Source organism: Mya arenaria, chromosome 11 (genome assembly GCF_026914265.1).
Source record: "Mya arenaria isolate MELC-2E11 chromosome 11, ASM2691426v1".
In the NCBI taxonomy this organism is placed as follows: domain Eukaryota; kingdom Metazoa; phylum Mollusca; class Bivalvia; order Myida; family Myidae; genus Mya; species Mya arenaria.
The window spans coordinates 16,323,503-16,348,039 of record NC_069132.1 but is presented as its reverse complement, the minus strand read 5'-3'; the positions used below and the strand labels follow the sequence as shown (position 1 = coordinate 16,348,039).

At 36.2% G+C, this 24,537-nt stretch overlaps 1 protein-coding gene across 1 annotated transcript in view; it reads right to left on the bottom strand.

The window, feature by feature from the left end:
* LOC128208365 (papilin-like) overlaps positions 1 to 15,241 on the bottom strand; it is a 169,880-nt gene extending 154,639 nt beyond the window's left edge. Inside the window, exons 1-7 of the mRNA XM_052911925.1 lie at positions 15,036 to 15,241; positions 9,882 to 10,071; positions 5,331 to 5,449; positions 3,027 to 3,075; positions 2,440 to 2,542; positions 868 to 998; positions 414 to 546 (exon numbers count right to left, since the gene is read on the bottom strand). Coding sequence (XP_052767885.1) covers positions 414 to 546; positions 868 to 998; positions 2,440 to 2,542; positions 3,027 to 3,075; positions 5,331 to 5,449; positions 9,882 to 9,926 — 580 coding nt within the window. The 5' untranslated portion in view covers positions 9,927 to 10,071; positions 15,036 to 15,241. The remainder of the gene's footprint in view (positions 1 to 413; positions 547 to 867; positions 999 to 2,439; positions 2,543 to 3,026; positions 3,076 to 5,330; positions 5,450 to 9,881; positions 10,072 to 15,035) is intronic.
* Between the last annotated feature and the right edge of the window lie 9,296 nt (positions 15,242 to 24,537).

Below are 24,537 nucleotides of genomic sequence, written 5' to 3'. Positions count from 1 at the left end.
GGTTAAATATACAAAAGCCCGGCAGACTTGAAATAGTCGCATATATGTGTAACTGTGCAAAGAAGTATGATTCTGACTTCAAGTTATGAACAATTTCTTCTGTTGTTCAATTTCATTTTGCTTTTCTTTGAAATTAAGTAAACCAATATAAAAATTGTTCACAAAGTCATAAGAGGTTGAAGTTACAACTAAATTCCATTTCTTGCTACAGGTTCCTTGGTTTTGAATGTATTAAGCTGATGTCAAAAAGTTTATTTTAGAATACCAAACAGAAAACAAATACAGCTTGAACACAAAATTCAGAGTACAGACACAAAACAATCTCGTGGTTCTTCAATACAAATGAAAATTGCTTCGCTGCTTTATCAGCCATGATGGACTTAATTGCAAACATCAGCTTTCTAGCTTTGCACCTGGGGAGAGCCTTTGCTGATGGAATGTTCCCGTGACCTCACCACCACCCAGACAGGAGGAGCCGTCCCCACCACATACACCACACTGGTCAGTCTGCTTGTACGAGCCGACCTTCCAGTCACAACCTATGCTCTGAAAAAGTGGAATACAATAATAGTGTTGGCAAGAAATATATGGTTTTTGATGTTGTTACTCTACTCTAACTGAAGAAAGACATTTTAATAATGCTACTTACAATTAGTGTTATGCAACCTTCAGAAAATTCAATGTGGGCATCATTTCTTCACATGAATTTTCAATAATGAAATGTAAGTAGAAAAATAAGCAATTATCAGAATATACCTTGATGGGATTCAAATTAACCCTATAGATGCTTTATAATGTGCAACTTATCCTCTGAAAACTCATACTTATTATTATAATCATATAAAACCTGAATGAGCAACATGATACCTTGCACTGTCCATGGACACAGCGTCGGGATGGGTCATCATGGCAAGGTGTCCCGTCCACGACTCTGTCCGCCAACTTATGGTAAAACATTTGACCCTTTGCCAAGCACAGCAATGCGCACGTTTCACCATCTGAAAAAGGGCCATGTCTGAGAGTTAGATGATGTAAAAGACAGACACATAGCACTTAAGGTTTTACCATGCTATGTGCAAACTGAATTCATAATAGACCTCCATCACAGTCCTGTATATCCTGTTTGGAAAGGGGCGGGACCCTTCTGACTGGAAAAATGCGCCATTTTCATTAAAATTGGAAATTTGACTTTTGTCTAGATATGAACAAAATGCTTTTAAAATAAACAGAAAAGATAAAATAGTGTGATAAGTTAGATAGTAGAGAATACAACATTTTTTCAATACATAAATGGTTTGGAGTATTTGGAAGATTTTGATGATATGTTATTTTTAACAGAAATTGATACAATTGTTCTCACTGTTAGGGAAAAAAAAGGAGTCGAGCTTCAGCCCTAAATTGGTCTTGAACCAGGGCTTCTAAAACCAGACAAACCAACAATTTGCAATTTTGACTATGACCACCCTGGACTGATTTCTGTAACAAAATAATATAAAAAACAGACTGAAATTTGTTTATTTGTTTATATATCATCTCCAAAACCACTGAGTCAGTACAAATTGTAATACATTAACCTAGTTTGTCATTAACTCATCCTCAAAACAACTAATAAAAGTGACAAAATATCCATCAGCTTAATATGATCAGCTGCTTTTTTGGCTATGATGAACACTGGATATCTTCTAATTGGCAGCCGTTTGTAATCACCCCAAAGGAGACACATTTTCCTGACTATATAATGCAAATATTTTAGATATTGTTCGCCTTTTTGTTTTTCCATGTCCGAAAAATATTCTTCTTCTTTTTTTTTACAATTAGGCTTTGAATTTATAGACGTTAAATGACAGGTTTTAATGAACATTTCATTAATTGTTACATTAATTTATCTGCAATTATCAATAGTTATTTATTATGCCTAGTATCAGTCCCATCAACTGCAATTCAAACAAACACCTGCAAGAGTTTAACCTTTACACACATGTAATAAATTGTGTCTTATATTTCGGCTGTAGATCGAACGGTACACTGTGTGATGTTAGAGAACAAGTGTTGTACAGATTAAAGCCATGTGGTAATGTATTGCAAGGTGCTAAATGAAGCAACACTTAAAAGAAGTGCGGATTGTCTGATGAAAATTGGTCTGTCCAATACCGTATGATTCCATTTTATTCTAGGCTGGTTAACAAACTACTATATTTAACACATTTGCATCTAGGCTAGTTAGAAAGAACCATACAATTGGAATAATAATAATCAATAATTGAGAACCTTTAAATCATGGCCGAAATGTTTGAATGAACCTTTTGGTCTCAGAAAAAATTGAAGTTCAAAACTTTTAGAAGCCATGACTTGAACAATAACAATAACATGCATGTATGAAATGATGTTGATAGTTCTTTAAGGATATGGACACTCTAGCAAGCAATAGATTAAACTTACGTCCATAGTAGGGTAGCCAAGAGTATTTGACGTCATCCAGGGGAATGATGTTGTACTCTTCACATTGGCTAGCCCGAAAATCACGCCTAGCGCCCGAACATACCTGGGAAAATACATGGGATGGATGAATTAAGTTTAATGGGTTCAAGAAATAGTTTGTTTGGTGTTATAAAAATAACTGCGACAATGTTTTAGGCATAGGAATTATTGGGGGTCAATATTTAAATGTACAAATAAATCTTCAAATACAACTTGAACAAACAAAAAATAAAATTGCAATGGCTCAGACAGCCTTTCTTTATGTCATATGATAAACAACAGTCACTCTTAATATACACCGTAAGCACTTATATGTAAGAAAAAGGAAAAATAAAATCTTACAATATTTTCTAAGAAGAAAAAAAAGTATTCTTCTACAGGCATAGACATGAGTGTAGTTTTCAATACAACATTATAAGAGATTATAAACTGTTGTATGCAAGTATCTTCACCACTCCAGGACAGTCTTCCCATGAAAGTCTTCTTTACTGCTATATTTGATCTCAAATTGCTTTAAATGCAGTACCAGTATTTTATGCTAGCCTTACCTGGGTATTGCACATCTTGAAAGACTTGCTTCTCCCTTTACATACATTTCTGGAAAATAAACAGTACTCATACAAGACACAAAAAAATTATTTCACATATTATGCAGTACATAAATTACAAACCTAGATCACTGAGCTATTTTCTGACAAAATGCAAATCAAATAACATCAATAATGCAACACAGAGCCTAGAATATAATAAATGCATTCAAATAAGATTAAAAGTTGAATAGTATTAGCAAAATGGTTAAGACATAAAAAAGAATCATATTAAATGATTCTAAATACATCATTTCTAAATAGATGATTACATTGATTACTCATAAGGCTACCAAATATCATTGGGAATATAAATATGAGTAAAGGCAGTGTACAATGTAATTTTGCAGTGCTGTATTTGAAGTGAAAACCCTAAAAAAGGTTTTGAGAGCTATCTAAACATTTGCTTTAAAGTGGGATCAAATACAACTTTATTCTTCAAAATTGCAGTTAATTATGAAAGCATTTTTACAGATGACACTAATATCAAAACCTTACAAAAGAATGCATCACCTATACATATCATAAATAGCATGAAATTCAAACCGTGCATACAAACACTGCATTAAGCCCACAGCGTGTCATCATTCAGGCTTTCTTCACTGTGAGCAATTATACACCCACTGAGATGAAACTTGGTGACGACAGATAGAGGGATTCCTTTACAGGCTTTTTAACTTGTCATTCATACATTACGGCTATAATGTCATTGACTTTTGAAGACATAAATTATTCAATATTATAATTTAACACAAGGTTGAGTATTCTACCCTATTTATGAATGAAAGGAATTTATGTAAAAATGTGCATAATAAAAATTCCTCAGAGTCTGATATAAACTACATGTAGGTGTAACCAGACATATTATATCCATCCAGATAATTGTTACCCATAAAACCTGTATCAAATCACACTGGCAGTTTTTTGGAGATTGCACAACCTCTCTATGTGCACTATATCAATAATGTCAATGCACAACTAGGCTTGATCATTCCTGTCAAGTTTCATCAAATTCCCTCCAGCAGTTTTGGAGATTGCGTGCAGACATATTTATGTGACATGTATGCAGACAGACAGACAGATGGAACACACAACATCAAAATTACTCCTACCTGCTAATGGGAAACATTATTTTACAAAGTCAGGCTAATAGAACCTTAAGTCAGGGGCAAAGGGCCAGCACGGCATTGGGGCCACAGACGCTAATTTTCACACAGGCTTCTTTTTTTCGTATTTTAAACCTCGCTAAGTGTTCATGGCATTTAGAGAAGGTATTAAATACTTAGTACACATGGCAAAAAGTCAAAACAATTGCCAGGCATGTGGTCATCTTAGAGTATCTGTCATTGAGCTTTCCTCAGCATTGGTGTGAAAACAGTTGGTGAGTTATTCAAGTAGGTAAAGGAATTAAAAAGGCAACAATCAATGCATGGACATTTAGTAACTACATCAAATCTTATACATCAATATAAAATGAAAGTAGACTTTAAAATAGATGTTCCAAATAAACCTTGAGAAAGTTTTCGCAGAGTTTCAGCATAAGATATCCTGTACAAAGAGCATTAATTAACATGCATCAATAATTGAATAAATAAAAATGAAATTAAATGCATCTGATATGTTCAAGTAATTTAGACATAAATTAAAATAGTTAATGCATATTAAACCCCTATTATAAGACTATATATATATGCTTTATTTTATATATTTTCAGGGTGGTTTTAACTTTAGTGGTATCATTATCATTGCAGAATATTAATGCTTAAAAGTAATGCAATTCGCGTCTTTCATAGATGATCTTTTTTAAAAGGTCTTAGTTGAAGCACTCCTGGCCCCATCCTATTTGCGGTACCAATGCCTAATTTCTTTCTATGAGCATGACAGTAAGTATGTAGGGAATTAATCTTGATCTAATGCTTTATGTGGATTTAGCTAGGTCAGTTGGCACCAATTGGCTGAATGCCAACACAAATTAAAGTATTAAAATTCCACAACTGATACGACGATGGATACACTGGAGACAACTATCCCAGTAATTAAATAGTATGGAGTTATCTAAATCCAAAGTGCATGCTCTAAAACTGTTAATGGGTGGTTATGTGACTGTCACCAAGACACAGTACCTCTTTTATATAATTGCTTAGTCCATAATATAAACAGCCACTCCAGAGTCTCAATTAAGGGGAACATAAGGAGAACATAACGAATGTCCAAATGTTAAACAAGTTTCCTTAACGTCATTATTGTGGCTAATAAATGCTATACCTGTCCAGACTGTCAACGACACATTGCCTTTCTCTGACCTTGACTCCGCCCCCACATGACCTTGAGCAGTCAGAGAACTGACCCCAGTTACTCCAGCCCCCATATGCACCAGACAGCGTCTACAACAAGCATGTATACACCATCAGTGATTTATATTTCAACCCGCTGCCACTATGTTTCTCTTAAATACTGTACACATGGCACGTACATAATTGATAAAACATTGTTATTTATAATCAATATAAAATAGAAAACTATGTAAATAAATAATGAAACTGCAATCAAACGTATTTTGAAATTATCTAAAAAGTAAAATAACACTTTATAAATGAAAAGACAATTCCAACACAGAATAAACAAGAATGGAACATACCACTTTGACAGATGGCGGGAAACATGTACTTCAGTATTACTAACAGCCGTACAGTTAATGTGTTACAGAACCCCGTACTTTTTCAGTATGCTAAGTATTTAGAGTTTGAGAAAACTATGTTCAAACTATCGCAATCGGTGATCCAATCCAAGTACGCAAGTAAATGAGATGAGGAAACATTCGGGCATCGAGCTCCATTTGGATGAAAATGATTTGAAAATCGCATTGTATTTACAGTCTAACGTGCGGTCCAATGAAACACCAGCAGATCCCTTCTGGGAAAAGCATGCTCGACCCTGCAGGGGTCCACTGGTCTTTATATACACTAACTTCTCTATTCTCACATAGCTCGGGCTTTGCTAATTTGCATATTTCCAACCAAGTTTACATCCAGTGTGAACGTACTTCCGTTTTATACGGATTATTATGAACGCACATCCGCCTACAGCGGACCGTTACATTATTATGAACGTGCATATCCGCCACAGTGGACCGTTACAACAGTAAGTACAATCTGGCAAATCAAATACGCTTTTTGGTCAGTATTTTTACAAATTTTACTCCAAATAAGACTTTTCTAAGCAGAACGTTTAAATTTGCAATCCTTCTCTACTATTCTTGTTGATAATCGTTATTCTTGTTTAAAGCTGCACTCTCACAGATATACCATTTTTACAACTTTTTTATTTTTTGTCTTTGAAAGAGCAAACTTTTGCGTAAATATCTTCAAACCAATGATATAAGATTGCTGACAAATAATCAGATCGAAGTTTTTCATATTTCCGTTCGAAAATTAATGTTTTATGGCTTAAACCGTTACTAACGGTTTAAGAAAAATGCATAAAACATCAATTTTTGAACGTACATATAAAACTCTGCGATCTTTTTTTGTCAGCAGTCTTATATAACTGGTTTCTATGGATTTCCGCAAACATTGGCTAGTTCCAAGACAAAAAAATAAAAAATAAAAGTTGTCAAAACGTTTAATCTGTGAGAGTGCAGCTTTAATGCCGTTATAAATAGATACATGAACAAATTTAACAAAATATTTATAAATGCAAGTGGACTTTAATCGGAAAACAAACTTTCCTGTATATCTCCCTTTTGCAGGCATCATATAACTGTCATAATGTTAAACCAGGCTGAATATAGTTTGTCAATATTCAATACACTCTTAACAGAACAGAACAGAAGCTTTAACAGATTAATAGTATATATGATAAGGGTTTTAGCCAGATTTTAATCAAAGCGCGAGGCGCTGACTATCTGCGGGCAAATATGTGAGAATTGCATTTTTTTTTAACTATGGGAAGGGGTGAAGGGCACATAAATAAACGTGAAAAATGTGCCGAAAGCCCTTGTGCCCACACTGGGCGAGAAAACAAACATATCTATATCTGTATGGCGTCTTGTGTCATTTTGTTTTTGTAAATGTCACTTCAATCGTCGTAATCCCCCATCCCCATGTATTTAGTGTTACAATGCATGCCCCATTTCAATCTTTTCTAAAGGTTTTTCGTTGCTTTGATTAGGTATCATACGATAGGGAAATACAATACATCATATATATATATATATATATATATATATATATATATATATATATATATATATATATATATATATCATTTCCTTTTATTAACATACACGTTTTGTTTAGGGAATTTTTTTTTTACAAACAACTTCAGCAATAATTCCATTCAAAATGCACAGCTTATCACTTCAGTCGACGTATCCCCATGTATTTGAAGTTACAGTAAATGCTCTTTTCAATCACGTCTAAAGGTTTTTCGGTGCTTTGATTAGATAGCATACATTAGACAAGTTTTATGAACTTTTGAGTTTTTAATTCTTTAAGGAAAATGATTCTATTTTAACGAGCAACTTTAGCAATAATACCTTTTAAATTGCAAAGCTAATCAGATGGTCGTTTTCCCGCGGTGAGGACAAACATGTGGTCAGTTAATGTATGTAGAAACTATGTTTAGAATATCGGTCAGTTAATGTAGTTGATTCTAGTTTTAGATTATCGGAACTTGTCTGTTTTATGAATGAGAATATGATTGTGCTTTTTAAAGTTTATTGATAAATTTAATATTATTAATGTTTTATGTAAGTACCTGTGTAGAAATAGTACTAGTGCTGTTATGAATGCTTCGTACTCTTTGAATGTTAAACAGGTTTAATCCGAATTACTCTGCTTCACTAAACGTTTGCATGACTCACTGTCGTATCAGGGCATGTGTGCTTATAATAATTGAAAGCCTAATGTCTATAACTATACCAAGAATACACCGGAACGAAGCTTTTATGCAAAAAATGAAAACATCTCATTAGAAATATAAACGCCTAAAAGGGTACTGAGGGACAAAAAGGCACATTGTTTCGGACAGTGAATAGTTAAAGCATTATGAATCATAGAACATGTTAGAAATTGTTCTTTTTGTAGTAATGTTAGGTTTTAACTACTAAGTAACTGTAAAGTGTGTTTAAATTCATAATCACAATTCAAGTTTTAATCAGAACAAAAGAAATATTTGATTATCTTAAGCATTTAATTGTTTGAAGTCAGGGGGTGCACATTCTGGTCTCGATGGGGACAGAAGAGTGCATCCAAAAAAGGACAGAGTGCAGCACCCTCCACTGACCCTCTGAGCTAAAACCCAATATGATAGACCAAACATTGTAGATTTATCTCTTTTTAATAGCGACTTTATTTTGATGCTGGATAAATTAAAGGCATTACATTTTTATGACTGTATTGACGCTTTTTAGAGTAACAATACATAAGATTACCAGTGTGTCCCCAACAAATTTCCCTTCATGTGTATCAGTAATCTTGTTGTTACAAAATAAACTATATGCAAAAGCATAATGACAAATGGAAGCAGACATTCTTTCAATTTTTCTTGTCTTAGTTGCATAGCATTTCATACAAATTTAGATACTTTTCGTCAAATGTAAACGCAATGTATAAACATTTGCCGGACTAGCCGAATGTGTAGTTAAGTACAAATCTAAAATTGGCAAGTGACCGCCTTCCGATTTTATACCCGAGCAATTGTAATCCTAAAACAGCTAGACCTTAGACATTTTTACATCCCGTGTCACATTAACAATTTTGAAAACGGTGCTTCTTAAAATGAACTAGAACGGTTTGGTTTGAAAAATGACAGATACATTATATATAATAAATATATCATTCGGGAACGTCCACACTAGATGACACATTAAACACTGTCACAATGGAAGCTATTATAGACCCAGGGTACGATTATTTTCAAATTTATATCTATTTCAAAACAATTGTTGTTCGGTATGTGCTGTTTGACTTATATCAGTTCCCAGGCCAACGAAGTCAGAAAACTGACGCGTTTATACTCCATTATCACGTGTGAATTTACAACTCAAGATATTTCATATGTCAAGATCAGCGTAACTAAATGAACCCAATCGACTGCATTTAAATACTTTAAATTATTATAAAACCAACAAATAATTTGAACGTACGGTGGCATGTCACTTAAAAGGAAGTTAAACAGCAATATTGGTGTGTAATTTGTTCATAAAAAATACTTAATTTTCAGTTGCGAAAAGCTCGATTATAAAGTAACAAGATGTATACCAACATATGAAATAAATGTGACATTATGAAATCTAGCATTGAAAGTATGACGATACTTTGACATTTAAATACAAACTATTTTATTATCATATACACATATACACGCTGGTGTTAAGTAAGTGTGCACTTTTGCATTTAACGCACGCTTCGTTTAAACGCTTTAAGCTGCGGCCTGGCGAGCCTGTGTATCTTTAACAAAACCTGATGACATGAATAGAAAAACTTGTGATTTACATGTACTGTATATATATCTGACTAAAGGTGCCCGACTGCGTAGGACACTGGATCTATCCCTGCTGCCGGCGAGAAATTTTTATTTCCTATTTTAAATATGATTATGTGCATGAAATTAATTTACTATATTAACTTATGATTTGCAAAACAATCAGAAAATATTTGCCATGTATCTAATAAAATAAAAATGCCGCTTTAATCCCTCTTTCCTATTACTTTTGAACATCAATATATACGTGTATGTAACCTTTCAGCACTAAAATCTCGTTTATCCAGCCATTGTGCTATGTTCCGAATATTTTCTTATTGAAGGACTTACCGCCAGGAAGATGAGCCCTGCAACGGTATGGTGTGTCCAGCCCATGGTCCGTGTCCAGCCCCTGGTCGGTGTCCAGCACTTGGTCCACTAGCCCTGTAGATCTTACCACCTCCTGGAGGTGGACAATGGTTTCGATACGGTTAGTCCCAGTGCTCCGTCTCATATGAGTACAGCCACCAAACGAGCATTGCTATACATGTCAGAATAATCATTATATGTATTCATCATGTATCTTTAAAAATATATATTTGTCCAGTAATTTCGAATCCAAAACGTATTTAAATTCAACTATTCATTCCATTAATTACGAAGTTGTCATAAGTTAACTGCGCATTTCTGTCGTAACTTTTACACAATTGGTACCAAATAACACAATGATAACTAATTTTCTTATTATTTAATTATTTCATCTCCGAAAGTTACAAAATGTTGTCATGGCAGCCGATGTTGAAACTAATCAAACAATTGATGTAATTTTCACAGTATATAAACCAAATCGTTCAGTGTAAATTAACCTCATACACGTCTTGTGATGAAATAAAAAAAATAACTACCCCAATTTTCGTCCAAGTTAGGATGAAACTGAACGTGCAATTGCATAAAAGCATTAATGTGAAAGATTAACAGATAGAGCCAACTTTTTGCGTGAAAACGCTCTTCATGATGAGAACAAAAGCCCGCGAGTACGATGTTTCCCGAGTCCGTTCGGTTCTGGACATAAACTCACAAGAAAGAATACCATCTCATGTGACGCTGTCATCTTTATTCAAAGAAAGCTCTTGAACATGCCCAATTTTGAATGTCTGTGCCATTGAAGCATGTTAAACAGTGCTTCAGACGGGGGAGGAGGCAGTGGGGAGCGCAATTTCCGATGTTCACTCCGTCCCCTTAGACAAAAGCCCAGATGGTATAGCGACTATTGTATTTTGCACGCTTTTGTTCTAGGACTTCGAATTAAATAAAAACGGTTCAAAGCACCCAGACTATTCAATTTCATAGGATTAGGCTGGATTTAGCGAAGTCATTCTGAATTATTATCATGGTCATCGTAAGGCCTCGGGCTTTGAACTTGTAATGATGGAGTCATCCATCGACAACTGTGTACAAGAGTGAAAATTGTGGTTATGGCCATTATAATTATTTTTAATGGTACGAGACCTTTTATACGCGGAGTTCGTATACAATTAAATATTGGACCAAACCGCTTGAAATAAAACACGTACAAACTCACTGAATTAAGCTTAGTGAAATAAGATTTTTTACTGATGCGAGGTTTTGCAAAACATATAATTTAGTTAACGTAACTTGTCAGGGTGTCAGCGCAATCATGTATTCATTAGGGAAACACGGTTTAAGTTCAGGTGAGCTCGGCAAAGAAGGGCGGTGCTTAACTCTATGGTGGATGATGGATTGCCTAACGAAACTGAAGACGTTGATGACATTTCTAACACCGGTCTTGAAACTGGAGACGGGACAAATACACCAGAACAAATATGCGCACACGGGTGCCCTATTGCGTGTCAGTAACACTGGCATTTATTGCAAAAATAACCATATAAGTAAATGAGGCTAACAATAATAAGAAATTAAAACCAACGTTCTATGACATAGTCTTCAAGTCTCGTAAGCATTATTATATGCGATATTTCATGAACTCCTTCAATAATTTGAAGGCTTTATCGTCTTCTTACTTTCCTTTATCTTTGTTGGGTGTTGAATGATATCAATCAAATGAAAAATGTCATTAAACGGTGATTGAAATTAATCGAGGTATTAATAATATGAAAAACATCTTAAGATAAAATATGATACCTTAAAATTTACAATACATCCGTATTAACATAGCCCACGTGTTATCTTAAAATCTTTGAATGTCTTAAATACGAGAATGTGTAATGTTCTCAATTTCAAATGTTCACGTAAGATCGTCGAAGATCACCCATGGTCTCGTGCAAATGAGAGGAAAGAGTGAAGTGATAATTAAACATAACCCGGTGTACATTTCACATCTTAGAAATTAACGAGTTTCATTAATTTGTCATTGTATACGTATTAAGCTCGATAATGAATTTTAGCCTGGCATTCGAATACAACAACACAATCGGAGTGAATCTACCGTAAGTCCCGTGTTCGTGTTAATTAATGGCGAACAAAGCTATTTTGGCATGCGATAATGCTAAATTCCAGGCACTTTCCATGTATAAAGAGGGTATATTACAGAAATTGGGCCAAACATGTATACTATTCTAGATATCTTACTTTTAACCATAATAGCTATATTGGAATCAATGGCTTTTTAACAAGTTTAGCTATATGTATTGATATGATTTAAGTCATTTACACAAGGTGCGTTGATGTTATAGTTTATTAAAACCTGCTGTGACATATTCAAGTTGTTATTTAACACTCAAATTCATATTACACCATGCTTTGTAAGATGTTTAGTTACCCACTAGGTTGTATAATGTGCTATAATACCCGGATTCATAAGACATTTAGCGGATCATCACCAGCAGGACTTGCCAATAGTATTTCTATTACTTACAGGCGCTGCTTTAAACCACACGCCGCTGAGAACCTTAATTCCAACGCTCACTTGTACGTTTTGATGTGCATGTAAGCATCATTCGGTTGTAGAATCTTTAAGTCACAGACCTGACGTCTTTGAGCCACCAGTGTCAAACATCAGTACCCCTTCCCAACTTAAAGGTGTAACAAGGAAATAGAACAGGCACGCGGAATGCATCACTGATACAATTACTCGAGGCCCTGTTAGTTCAGGTATCCATATATATATATTTTTATAAATGGTCACAGCTTTTAATTAATGCCAATGACATTCAAACTAATGAGTCAGTACGACATGTACTGTGTATATATTGTTTTCATTATCTATAGGACATCCAACATCAGACAGCTTTGCCTTTAATGGAATTTCACTTTCGTATTGTTTAAAATTTACACATTGAGACGGTTACAGGACTGAAACTATTTGATTTATACATGGAAAACAATACTGTTGTTTTATGCTTATTTGCATCTGAATTTACGCGCTTTATTTCACAAATTTTATTTATGTAATTTTTACATTGCAAATAGTGTTGTACGAATGACTTGCCAGTAAACCGTATTGAGTTACCATAAGTCGGTCTAATTATTTTCTAATATGGACTCTTCAGCATTTTAAATGCAGTTTTACCATCATTGTGTGGTTTTAATTAATGATGCATACTTGAAATTTAATGTGTTTAAAATGCTCTTCGGTAGGATATAATATGGCACGATAGACATCGCAGATAGAGAGGTGTCAGTTTAGAATATATTTACTTTTACTGAAATATTCCACAATCGATATAGGATATAAATGTATACACATATTTGCCTTGATTTCTATGAATTTGAGAATGCGTTTAATAAATGAAAAGGAAGAGTTAAAACTGGCCATGAGGGAAGTATAATTTAAACGTCAAGCCTCAAATATACCATTTGTGTTGACAATGTCAAACTTCTATATCCATTAACATATTGGGACTAAAAGGTTGAAAAACGTGGATCACTTTCTTCGATCAATGTCAAATCCCATCTTTGTTTGAACTGATCAGAATATAGGAGACAAAGAAACTCGAAAAGTAAAGGTTTCCAACCAAGATATTTGAAAGAAACACACGACCCTAATAGCTTACACCTGTGTATGGGCTGACAAACCTAGTGAGGAAAATGTGCGCAGACCTAGTCAAACATCTCTGTCAACTTACCGAATGCGAACTCATTGAATGCTTTTGCAAGCAATAAACGGTCAGTATCCCTATGAAGTGGTAATTTGGTTAATGATGATATTAGGCCTGCTTGTGAATCATGACATTGGCAAAATGATAAGTCGCAAATGAAAGTTTTCAAAGGCCAACTTTTAGTGCACGCCAAACACGTGTCCTCAACCGTACAGTTTACCCTCCCTGTCCTCTCGCCATTTTAGTGGGTGAGTTAAACTACCTAGTTACTGCCTCCAAATGAGCCATTGTTAGCGACTTCCTTTATTATGAGCTAAAATTGAGTGTGATCGAAATAGTTAACTGTTGGGAAGATGTCTATCGGGTTGACAGCTTCCGACGACTCAAAACGATAATATATATGTTACCCTGGTAAAACGTGCTAATCTAAGAGAATATTGCTTCTTTTTTAATACGATAATCATTTTCAGATTTGTCTTGTATCAAATGAATTTGTTTTCATTTGATATGTTTTATAAATTTGAACATGAATTTCGTCCATAGCTCTCATGAAACCTTACGAAAACGCCGGAAAGTTGATTTAACATCTTTCAAATGGCGTGCTGGTCAATATTTACTCGGACGATCTTGACCACCCATTGCAACGTCTGTACACTGCACTAATTATGATTAATTGGAGTAAGTGGGCTGTTTTTTACTCACCAAAACAAACTCATTGTAGTGTTTGTTCTATATATGTTATCTCATAAGGTCAATGTTTTAAAATTTAAATATTTGATCAAATACAAGTTTATGAAGGGCTCGTTATCTGTCAATACGATGATATTTAGTGATATAGAACCGGATTTAAGAACGTTTAAAATAGAAGAACACTAGTGGTATCTTACTCCAAAAGTTAACGACTAAGAAAATGCATTAAATACTATCCGATTATATTATTGATAACGATTTGGCTACAAACCCCTTTTTCGAAAAAAAATAATTTAAATTTAAGACACTATTAAGTTTTTGTTTCCTGGATTATCGTACTAGTATCTGATGTGTCTACGCTGTTAATTTTAATGGATCGTGTCATCAGTAATCTACTTTTTCGTTCTGTAGCAATTTCGCTCTAATAGACAACTGTTTTGTAAAGGTTCGTTTACTCATATGTTGCAACTATCCAGTTGACTTTTAACAATTTTTCGAACATGAATGCATTTAGATGTTTACATGAAATTATTCTTACGTAGGAAGGCGAAAAGGTTTAGTTTAATAAAGAGTGAAAATAATCGTCTCGATTGCATGCTTATGTTTAAGTTAAATATAGGCTTTGCTTATTTAAGGAATACACAATATGTAAACAACAAAAAATACAAGGACTAGTCTGTCATCCATTAACTTAAAAACAATGTCTAAATGTTAATAGCAAACAAATAGGTTTTACCGTTTACAGCAGGCTGTCCATAAAAAGTGATATCACTTAGTAAAATCCAGTTGCTGAAAGTTAAAAATCGTCTAATGTTACGTATTCCAATGATTAAGGTTTGAATACCGAGTTAACTGAAGTGAAGCTAAAATTTCGAAATTAATTCTTATGAATATAGATGTCTCTAAATTATTTAAAAACGCAAACATTAGTTAAGTCTTGTCTGTTCTCCATGCAGGACGGCGCACACTACTATTCATGTGATTTATTGGGATGTATTGTATATACTATCCTATTGAGGGGAACATCATATAATACTCGTTTGGCTTCTTTGAAATTAAATTGCGTTAACCGTAGTAAAGTGCTCTTGTCGTTGAATGTATTATAAATTTAAAGAGCAAATCTATCGTTTATTCACTGTGTATTTAAATCTATATTCAACAAACACGGTGCACATGTGTAAATAAGTCAACATTTTACTCTCGTATATTACCTCAATAACTGAATAGTATAGCATATAATACAGGAAGGACAGAGTTGTATTTCCAGATTTCGAATACCATTTCACACACACACACTCTGAAGAAATCTTATCACTTTGATTATTCTCTAAATATTCATTAAAGGGACACTCTTATATAAAATCAATACATACACATGTATAACAAACATCAAGTTTGCCTGATATACCTTTAACTACTTACTAAATAATGCATTTATGGAAAATATGAATTACTGATAACAAGATTGTAACCGTGTATTAAATAGCAGAAGGCGCAAAAATATTAAATGATTGGTGAATGCTTAAATATTTACTGTGATCTACTATAGTCTCATAAGGTAAAAATACCGCGTTTAATGCTCATTTCTTTCAAATTAAACTCGGTATCCTTCATAAGAACCAGTGTGTTCGACATTTATTAATCCTTTTTGGAATATTAAAACAACATTATTAATTGTGGTAAATCTTAGTTGGGAGTAAGAGTGCATCAAACAGCTTTTGACTCATTTATCAAACATGGCACAGTAATTAAATAAGAACGGGTACATAAGAAATGCAGCATTTTGATTGGAAAAAACCATACATCGTGGCCACTGTTGGTTGTGTGCAGCTTCCATTTATACACGAATGGTTATTCTGGTGCTCTTATGCGGGCTGTATGCTGTTTCTCGTTTGAGCGTATTGTTATCCTAGTAATACGCAGCTTCTCTTTAGAGCCTATGGTTATCTTGGTCCTTTGTGTGGGTTGTATGCATCTGTCCTGCTGAACCGATAATTATTCTTGTCCTCTTGTATGGATTATGTACGGCTTCTCTGCTGAACCGTTGGTTATGGTTAACTTGATTGTATGCTGCTTCCCAGCAGAACCGATGGTAATATTGGCTCTTGTGTGGATTGTGTGCAGTTTTCCTGCAGAACCGATAGTAATCCTGGTCCTATTCGGTTGATTGTATGGAACTTCTCTGCTGAACCGATGGTTATCCTGGTGGTATGCAGTTCCCCTGCTGAACCGATGCTTATCCTGGCACTTGTGTTGATTGTGTGCAGCTTCCCTGTAGAATCGATGGTTACCTTGGTCCTCTTCTGTTGATTGTGTGCTGCTTCCCTGCAGAACCGATGCCTATCGTGGTGGTATGCAGCTTCTCTGCTGATCCGATAGTAAACTTGGCTCTTGAATGGTTTATGTGGAGCTTCCCTGCATAACCGATGGTTTTCCTGGTCCTCTTGTGTGGATTGAGTGCTGCTTCCCTGCAGAACCGATGGTCTTCCTGGTTCTTTTGTGTGGATTGAGTGCTGCTTTCCTGCAGAACCGATGGTCTTCCTGTTCCTCTTGTGTAGATTGAGTGCTGCTTCCCTGCATAACCGATGGTCTTCCTGGTTCTCTTGTGTGGACTGAGTGCTGTTTCCCTGCAGACCGATGGTCTTCCTGTTCCTCTTGTGTGGATTGAGTGCTGTTTCCCTGCAGACCGATGGTCTTCCTGTTCCTCTTGTGTGGATTGGGTGCTGTTTCCCTGCAGAACCGATGGTCTTCCTGTTCCTCTTGTGTGGATTGAGTGCTGTTTCCCTGCAGACCGATGGTCTTCCTGTTCCTCTTGTGTGGATTGAGTGCTGTTTCCCTGCAGACCGATGGTCTTCCTGTTCCTCTTGTGTGGATTGAGTGCTGTTTCCCTGCAGAACCGATGGTCTTCCTGTTCCTCTTGTGTGGATTGAGTGCTGTTTCCCTGCAGAACCGATGGTTATCATGGTTGTATGCAGCTTCTCTGCTTTACCGATGGTTATTGTGGTCCTCTTGTTTTGGTCTGGTTGTATTCAGCTTTCATGCAGAACCGATGCTTATCCTGGTTTTATGCAGCTTCCCTGCTGATCCGATAGTAATCCTGGTCCTCTTCTGTGGGTTGTGTGGAGCTTCCCTATAGAACCGATGGTTATCCTGGTCCTTTAATGTGGATTGTGCGCAGCTTCACTGCAGAACCGATGGTTATCCTGGTCCTTTAATGTGGATTGTGCGCAGCTTCACTGCAGAACCGATGGTCTTCCTGTTCCTCATGTGTGGACTGAGTGCTGTTTTCCGGCAGAACGATGGTCTTCCTGTTCCTCTTGTGTGGACTGAGTGCTGTTTCCCTGCAGACCGATGGTCTTCCTGTTCCTCTTGTGTGGATTGAGTGCTGTTTCCCTGCAGAACCGATGGTCTTCCTGTTCCTCTTGTGTGGATTGAGTGTTGTTTCCCTGCAGACCGATGGTCTTCCTGGTCCTCTTGTGTGGATTGAGTGCTGTTTCCCTGCAGAACAGATGGTCTTCCTGTTCCTCTTGTGTGGATTGAGTGCTGTTTCCCTGCAGAACCGATGGTTATCATGGTTGTATGCAGCTTCTCTGCTTTACCGATGGTTATTGTGGTCCTCTTGTTTTGGTCTGGTTGTATTCAGCTTTCATGCAGAACCGATGCTTATCCTGGTTTTATGCAGTTTCCCTGCTGATCCGATAGTAATCCTGGTCCTCTTCTGTGGGTTGTGTGGAGCTTCCCTATAGAACCGATGGTTATCCTGGTCCTTTAATGTGGATTGTGCGCAGCTTCACTGCAGAACCGATGGTTATCCTGGTCCTTTAATGTGGATTGTGCGCAGCTTCACTGCAGAACCGATGGTTATTCTCTTTGTATGCAGATTTCATGCAGAACCATGGTTATACTGGTCTTCTTGTGAATCGAATGTAGCTTCTCTGCAGAACTGTTGGTTATCTTTGTCTTGTTGTACTGGTTGTATACAGTTTCTGTGCAGAACCGATGGTTAAATTTGTCCTCTTTTGAGTCGTAGGCAGCTTCTCTGCAGAACCGATTGCTATCCTGTTCTTCTTGTGAATTGTATTCAGCTTTTCTGCAGACCGTTGGTTACCCTTGTGTCCTTGAGCTGGCTTGTGCAGAACCTATGGTTAAGTTTGTCATTGTGGGTCGTACTCAGCTTCTCTGCAAAACCGATGATTTTCCTAGTCCTCTTGTTTGCTGTGTACCGTGTCCTTATCCGCTCATGGGTTGTACGCAGTTTCTCTGCACAACCAATGGTTATTAGGCTCCTCTTGTTTTGGTTGTAATAAACTCCTTTGCAAAACCGATGGCAATCCTGGTCCTGTTGTTTGGGTAGTATTCAACTTCACTGCAGAACATATTTACTGATTTACTGTTGTTTTTATGAATGTTTGACATTGCACCAATACAACTTCTATTAATTCACCAATAAACTATTCGAGTATTACGGTAGCGACTAAATTCAGTCATGACAGGCGAACGGACCGACGGAGCTAGTTGACAAACATGTCGAATAGGGAAATATACAAATGACTTAAATGCAACTCTATACTAGAACTGTTTTCCTTAGTTCTTATTTCAAATAGATTGAAGCGATAAGTCCAGACCTAAAGCAGAAACAGACGACCAGCAAGTTTGTGCTGAATAGACTCAACAAGGTCCGAGACTCTGACCATGGATGTAACTGGTACGTTCAGCTGATCAATTATTTCATTTTTCAGCAAAGGAAAACTACAAGAAACACAGACTGGTAATGTCATTATTTATTTTTAGGCTCTGGTAAATGTAAATGAGTACTTCAAGTTAAACTTTACTTATTGATTTTATTGGGATTAAGACAAAATGCTGTTCCAAGAAAAAAAATACCATAACTTGATGTCATGAAATATATTTTTATTTACCAGGTATCAGAACCGCATCAGCACGAGTTGACGAACTCTAGATTCACCATGCCAGTCTCGCGGACACTCAGAATGACTTTCCAAAACAGATCAACGAGATCAGAGCCCGGATGTGGGAGATGCAGCAAACATTGCTCGCCGTACAGACCGACGATTCCAAACTGCAGAAAAGGTCAGGACAGACAGACAATGGAACGGAAGCTGTATCTGAAAAACATTCTGCATGCGCCTGCTATACAAACGGTGCCGAACATTCGGAGCTGTTACAACTGAAGTTTGAAAACTCCGAGAAAAGCCGTAAAGCAGAACTAAATTTTAAGGCAGTGAAAGTGAACACTAAAACAAATACTAACTCTGGAACAACACTGGCGGCAGAAGATAAAACGTTTGGGGCTACTTTGAAGAAAAAAACAGGGTCTGCTGAAGACTCTGTTACAAAAAACTCACTTACACGACTAGTCTGCTAAGCTGAAGCATGTTGGCGCAGAATTGGTGCATCAGGGATTATGTATATAAGAGGGCCATCAAAAAATGCTATAACCCTTTTTAAATAACTTATTAGAAGTATAATGTAAAAATAATAAAACAAATCTGAACCAAACTTTCAGAGAATCAAGCTTTAATTACCGAAATGAATGGTAGATTTGAATGACCCCATGTTAAGGACGGAACAACATGTTTTATAATTAACCACAACATTTTTATTTCTGAAAAATGTTCTGCTCCAAAGTTCTATACATTTACATACAACGTGTTTATTCGTTTAAATGTAAAAAATTGTAGTTAGACAATTTCTGCTTTTGAGGATACTCCAAGTGCAAATTGAAAACATGACGTTTATTTCAGCGTGATGTTGTTATTATATGCAAACATAATATTTTCTTAACAAAAGAAGCTGGGTGAAGGACAAACCTTTTCGACAGCTTTTTCGTTGAAATATCCTTTACTTTTTAGTCAACGTCTTAGTTAAAATAACAGAAAAAAACTGTAAATTTTAAAGCTGAATAATGGTATGTTGGCATACATGAAACAACATCATCTGACGTCATAGGGTTGCACCGTCTTGCTCAACCTCAACTGTTTTAAAATATAATTACATCAAGAAAACTTAACAAATGTTAATGACACGTTGCACATTAAAAGAGAAGATTTCCGTGTTATGTTTAAATATAATCATTACCTCTATTCTTTTTATGTATAGTGTCAATGTATTTTTGGAAATGCTCTCCAAAATATTGCCCTCTTTTTATATCAAAAGCCGTGGCAAAGAATTTCTAGTTAAAATAATTATGTGTACTATTTTTCACACCTATTGAATGTGCTTGCTTTTTACAGTTCGGGGCAGTTGCCCAAATTTCCGCTCGAAACCAGTCCAGTCAGCAGAACAGAACAGAACAGAACAGAACAGAATGTTTATTCAACTTAAGCTTACATAGCTCATCGTTATAAACACAAAAATAAATACACATATACAATAAATAAATATTGCATGCATGAAAGAACAAAATGAATAATTTTGCATTCTACTATATACAATAATGTTATACAATACCGTGAGAAAAAGAACAACAAAAAACACACTTAAGACTACTAATTTAGCAGTAGTGAATGTGATGTCAGCAACGGAGAAGGCTGGAAGCAAGTGTACGACTGGGGAAACAAACAAGGATGAGGGAACCGAAGGATTGCAAGGTTGACCGTCCATTGCAATATATGTAAAGAATTTCAAGAATACACTCTTTAGTAAAATACTGATAACGTACATGTATACAGTAACCATTTTTACTGTGGTATATATTACTGCCGTAAGATAACCATATAACGTTCTCGAATTTTCGTGTTAGCCACTTTATTTTTGCGATACTTATCTAGCTATCGTTAATATTCGCGAACGTTTTTCGGTAAGATTAATATCATCAGACTAAAAACAGACTTGAAGAAAGTGCCCAGAACTGCCACCTGTTACCTTACTCATACTGTACAACACGAACAGGTCATCTAGTCATGATTTGCGCATGCAGTTTTATAAGTAACGTAATAACTGGTTAACTAGATAACAGTGTGTGTATACCATGTGATCAATTGCGTCATAAATGCTACGTCGAAAGGCAACATTTCGTTTGGAATGATGACTTTAAACAAAGATAACATTCCTATTTCTTCACCATTTTAAATGAAACATAGCGCAGTCTACGTCGCTTACGGAGCCCCGCCTTCGGTCTTTTCTAAGAGTTTGATTGAGAGTTTAGTTTCTTACAACACTTCGACAAACCTTTTCACAATACGGCCGTCTGACGGAGAACTGTAAAAACCTTATTTATGAAACTGGTTTGTCGAAGTGTTTAATGAAACTAATAACCTTATCAAACTCCGGTAATAAAACGAAGGCGGGGCTCTTTAAGCGACATAGACTGCCCTTTGTTTCATTTCAAATGGTGTAGTAAAAGAAAAGTTATCTTTGTTTTAAGTCTTAATTTTAATCAAAATGTCGCCTTCCGACGTAGCATTTATGACGTAATTTATCACTTGGTATACACACATTGGATGAGATTCGTGTCACCGATTACCGATCCATGTCATATTCAGGCACTAACAGGTCATCTAGTTATGGTTTGCGAATTCCACTTAGTAGGTAAAATACTTACTGGTTAACTTGATAAGGGCAGGGTGTAAGCCTATTTATTCTCGCAGTCGGGACTTGCCCATTCGGCGAGTGCTCCGGTAAGATTGCTAGTCATTTTATATCTTTTAAGCATAGTGCACAGACAGAATGTAACCCTGGTTAGAGCTACCCTGGTTTTTCAACGTGCAACAGTGTAAAGCACTGTCACGCGGGACTCCCATTTAACGTCCTTCCCGGAAGACGATTAGTATTAAAACTTGCGACCCCTGGATTGACAGTCAAATGTGTCACCACAAGACCACGGATCCGCCACAACTAGATTCATGTTACCACTTACTAAGTGAAATTCGCATATCATAAGTAGATAACCAGTTGTATGCATCTATTTCAAGATAAGTGGTAACACGCATCTCATCAAGTTAACCAGTTATTGTGTTGTTTATGAAGAGGAATTCGCAAACCATAACCAGTGAATCTGTTAATGTTATACAGCTAAAAACAGGTAGCAGTTCTAAACAGCTAGATATGTATCGCGAAAAAAAGTGGTTACCACGAAATAATTCGCGAACATTAACTGGTTATCTTACGGCAGTAATATACCACCATAGCCTGTCATATTACGTATTACGTATTCATCGTACTCGAGTTACTTGGAAATGTATTTATAATGGAACGCCATAGCTGGCTGATACTGAGGAACTTTCTATGGATGGTTCATATATAGTTTTTTGTATCTGCCACTAACGTCTGTAATTGGCAAATGGGTGTGTACACGTGGACGTGTGTATCAGTGTAGTTTTCAATCACACGAGCCGCATGGTAACCAAGGGACTGAAAGATGACAAGTCCATGTCAATAGATGGATCTTCATGGCTGTCATCTGTGTTTTCAGCAAAGGTGGTTTGCCAGACGCCGAAGGAGTTCGTGCTCTTGGGATAATCGGGCTTGGATTCCGTGGCAGAGACATTATTTGATGAAGGAAATTTAAAGTGGAAGCCATGTTGCATTATGTTTGACCCAGTTCACATCATCAGCAACATCATCAGCAGCTGTAGCACCACCACCACCACTACAATCATCATTGTAATCATCAGCAACAACAACATTAGAAGCAAGATCTTGAGGGTAAGATATATACTTTTTTGTTTTGCCTTTGACCTCTGTTCGTCCCTCCGCCCTTATGTCTCCACCATCTTGAGGAGCAGTTATAAAATATTGTTGTTTAGTTTCCGACTAATGTCCGTTCGTTCGTCCATCTGTCCCCATAACCTCATGGATTTTCATGATTGAGGCTTGTATGTAACCTAGTTAATACATAGTCATAGGCTAGGATATTTGACCTTCAACCATGACCTTGAAACAATTTGTTTCATGGTAAGGAGCTTATAATAAAAATTATAAGCCTTGAAAATTTTTGTCTTGCACTCAGAAACATTTTATATATTATTTATTTGTACATTGTGCATTTATTTTTTTGTATTTCATTTGACTGAATGATATGTTTAAACTAAATATTTTTTGGTAAAATTGCACATTAAAAGTGAAACGTGCAGAATTCTATTTTAAGTCACATTAAAAACACTGAATTTCACAGGAAATGTGTTGTGTAATATATGAGATCCTTTTGGTAAAATTGCACATTAATAGTGAAATGTGAAGAATGCTTTTTCAATTCACATCAAAACGTGCATCTAACGAAGTCTTGTGTCGTGATTGCTCTGTTTTTACCATCTTTATTTCAAGAATATACAATGACGGTCGAAAGCACTAACACGTTTTATAATATGAAAAAGTTGCGATTTGAAAATATAAATATTTTTTTGTGTGTTTTTTTTAAAAGGCATGTAACTATGGTGTACGGGGATATTTTAACTATTCAGCGAGGTCGAAGATGAACGATTTAAAGGCTGTGAACGCCGTCATTCGCCTTGACATCTTTGATAGCAAGGTCACTGGAAACGCTTGAGCGCAGACGCGGACATTCGTTTGCAACTACTTAACAGGTGCGAAAGATTTTCCTACGAATTTTGCGAATCCGTTGTTTAGTGGTTACAAACAGGTCTGTCAATCAAGGATCGCATGTTCGATTCCCCGCCGCACCACTAAACATACTGATCATCTTCCGGGAGGGCCGTTAAAGTGGGGTCCAGTGTCGCAGTGCTATACACTGGTGCACGTTAAAAAACCCAGGGTAGCTCTAACCAGGGTTACATTCGGTCTGTGCACTTTGCTCCAAAAACCTAATTTGACTAAAAATCTAAACGGTTCACTTGCCGAATGTGCTTTGCCCGAGTGCGAGTATGAATAAACTCAAAACCATCTTTCCTGCAATTTGCTTCCTATAAAACAACACGGTAGAACACGATATTGACAACGAATAAACAGTCATTAATTTATTAATTTATCAAAGAAATGATAAGAGGTCAGGTGACTAGTAATGACTATATGCAATAGCAGCGTTCTTTTATCTCTGTCCATCCTCAGGTCTTCAAGAGTACGGACGAGAGTACGCGTCACGAGGGCTTGAGGCAACGAGACCATGATCCAGACACTCTTCACCAGCAACTACAGCAACATCAGAAATATCCTTGGTACCTACGAGGATTGTGTTACAATTTGCGATGTGGAATAGTGCAAATAAGTGCATATATAAGTGCATATTTAACTGTTTGCAGTCCTCGCAGTATGCTCGTATC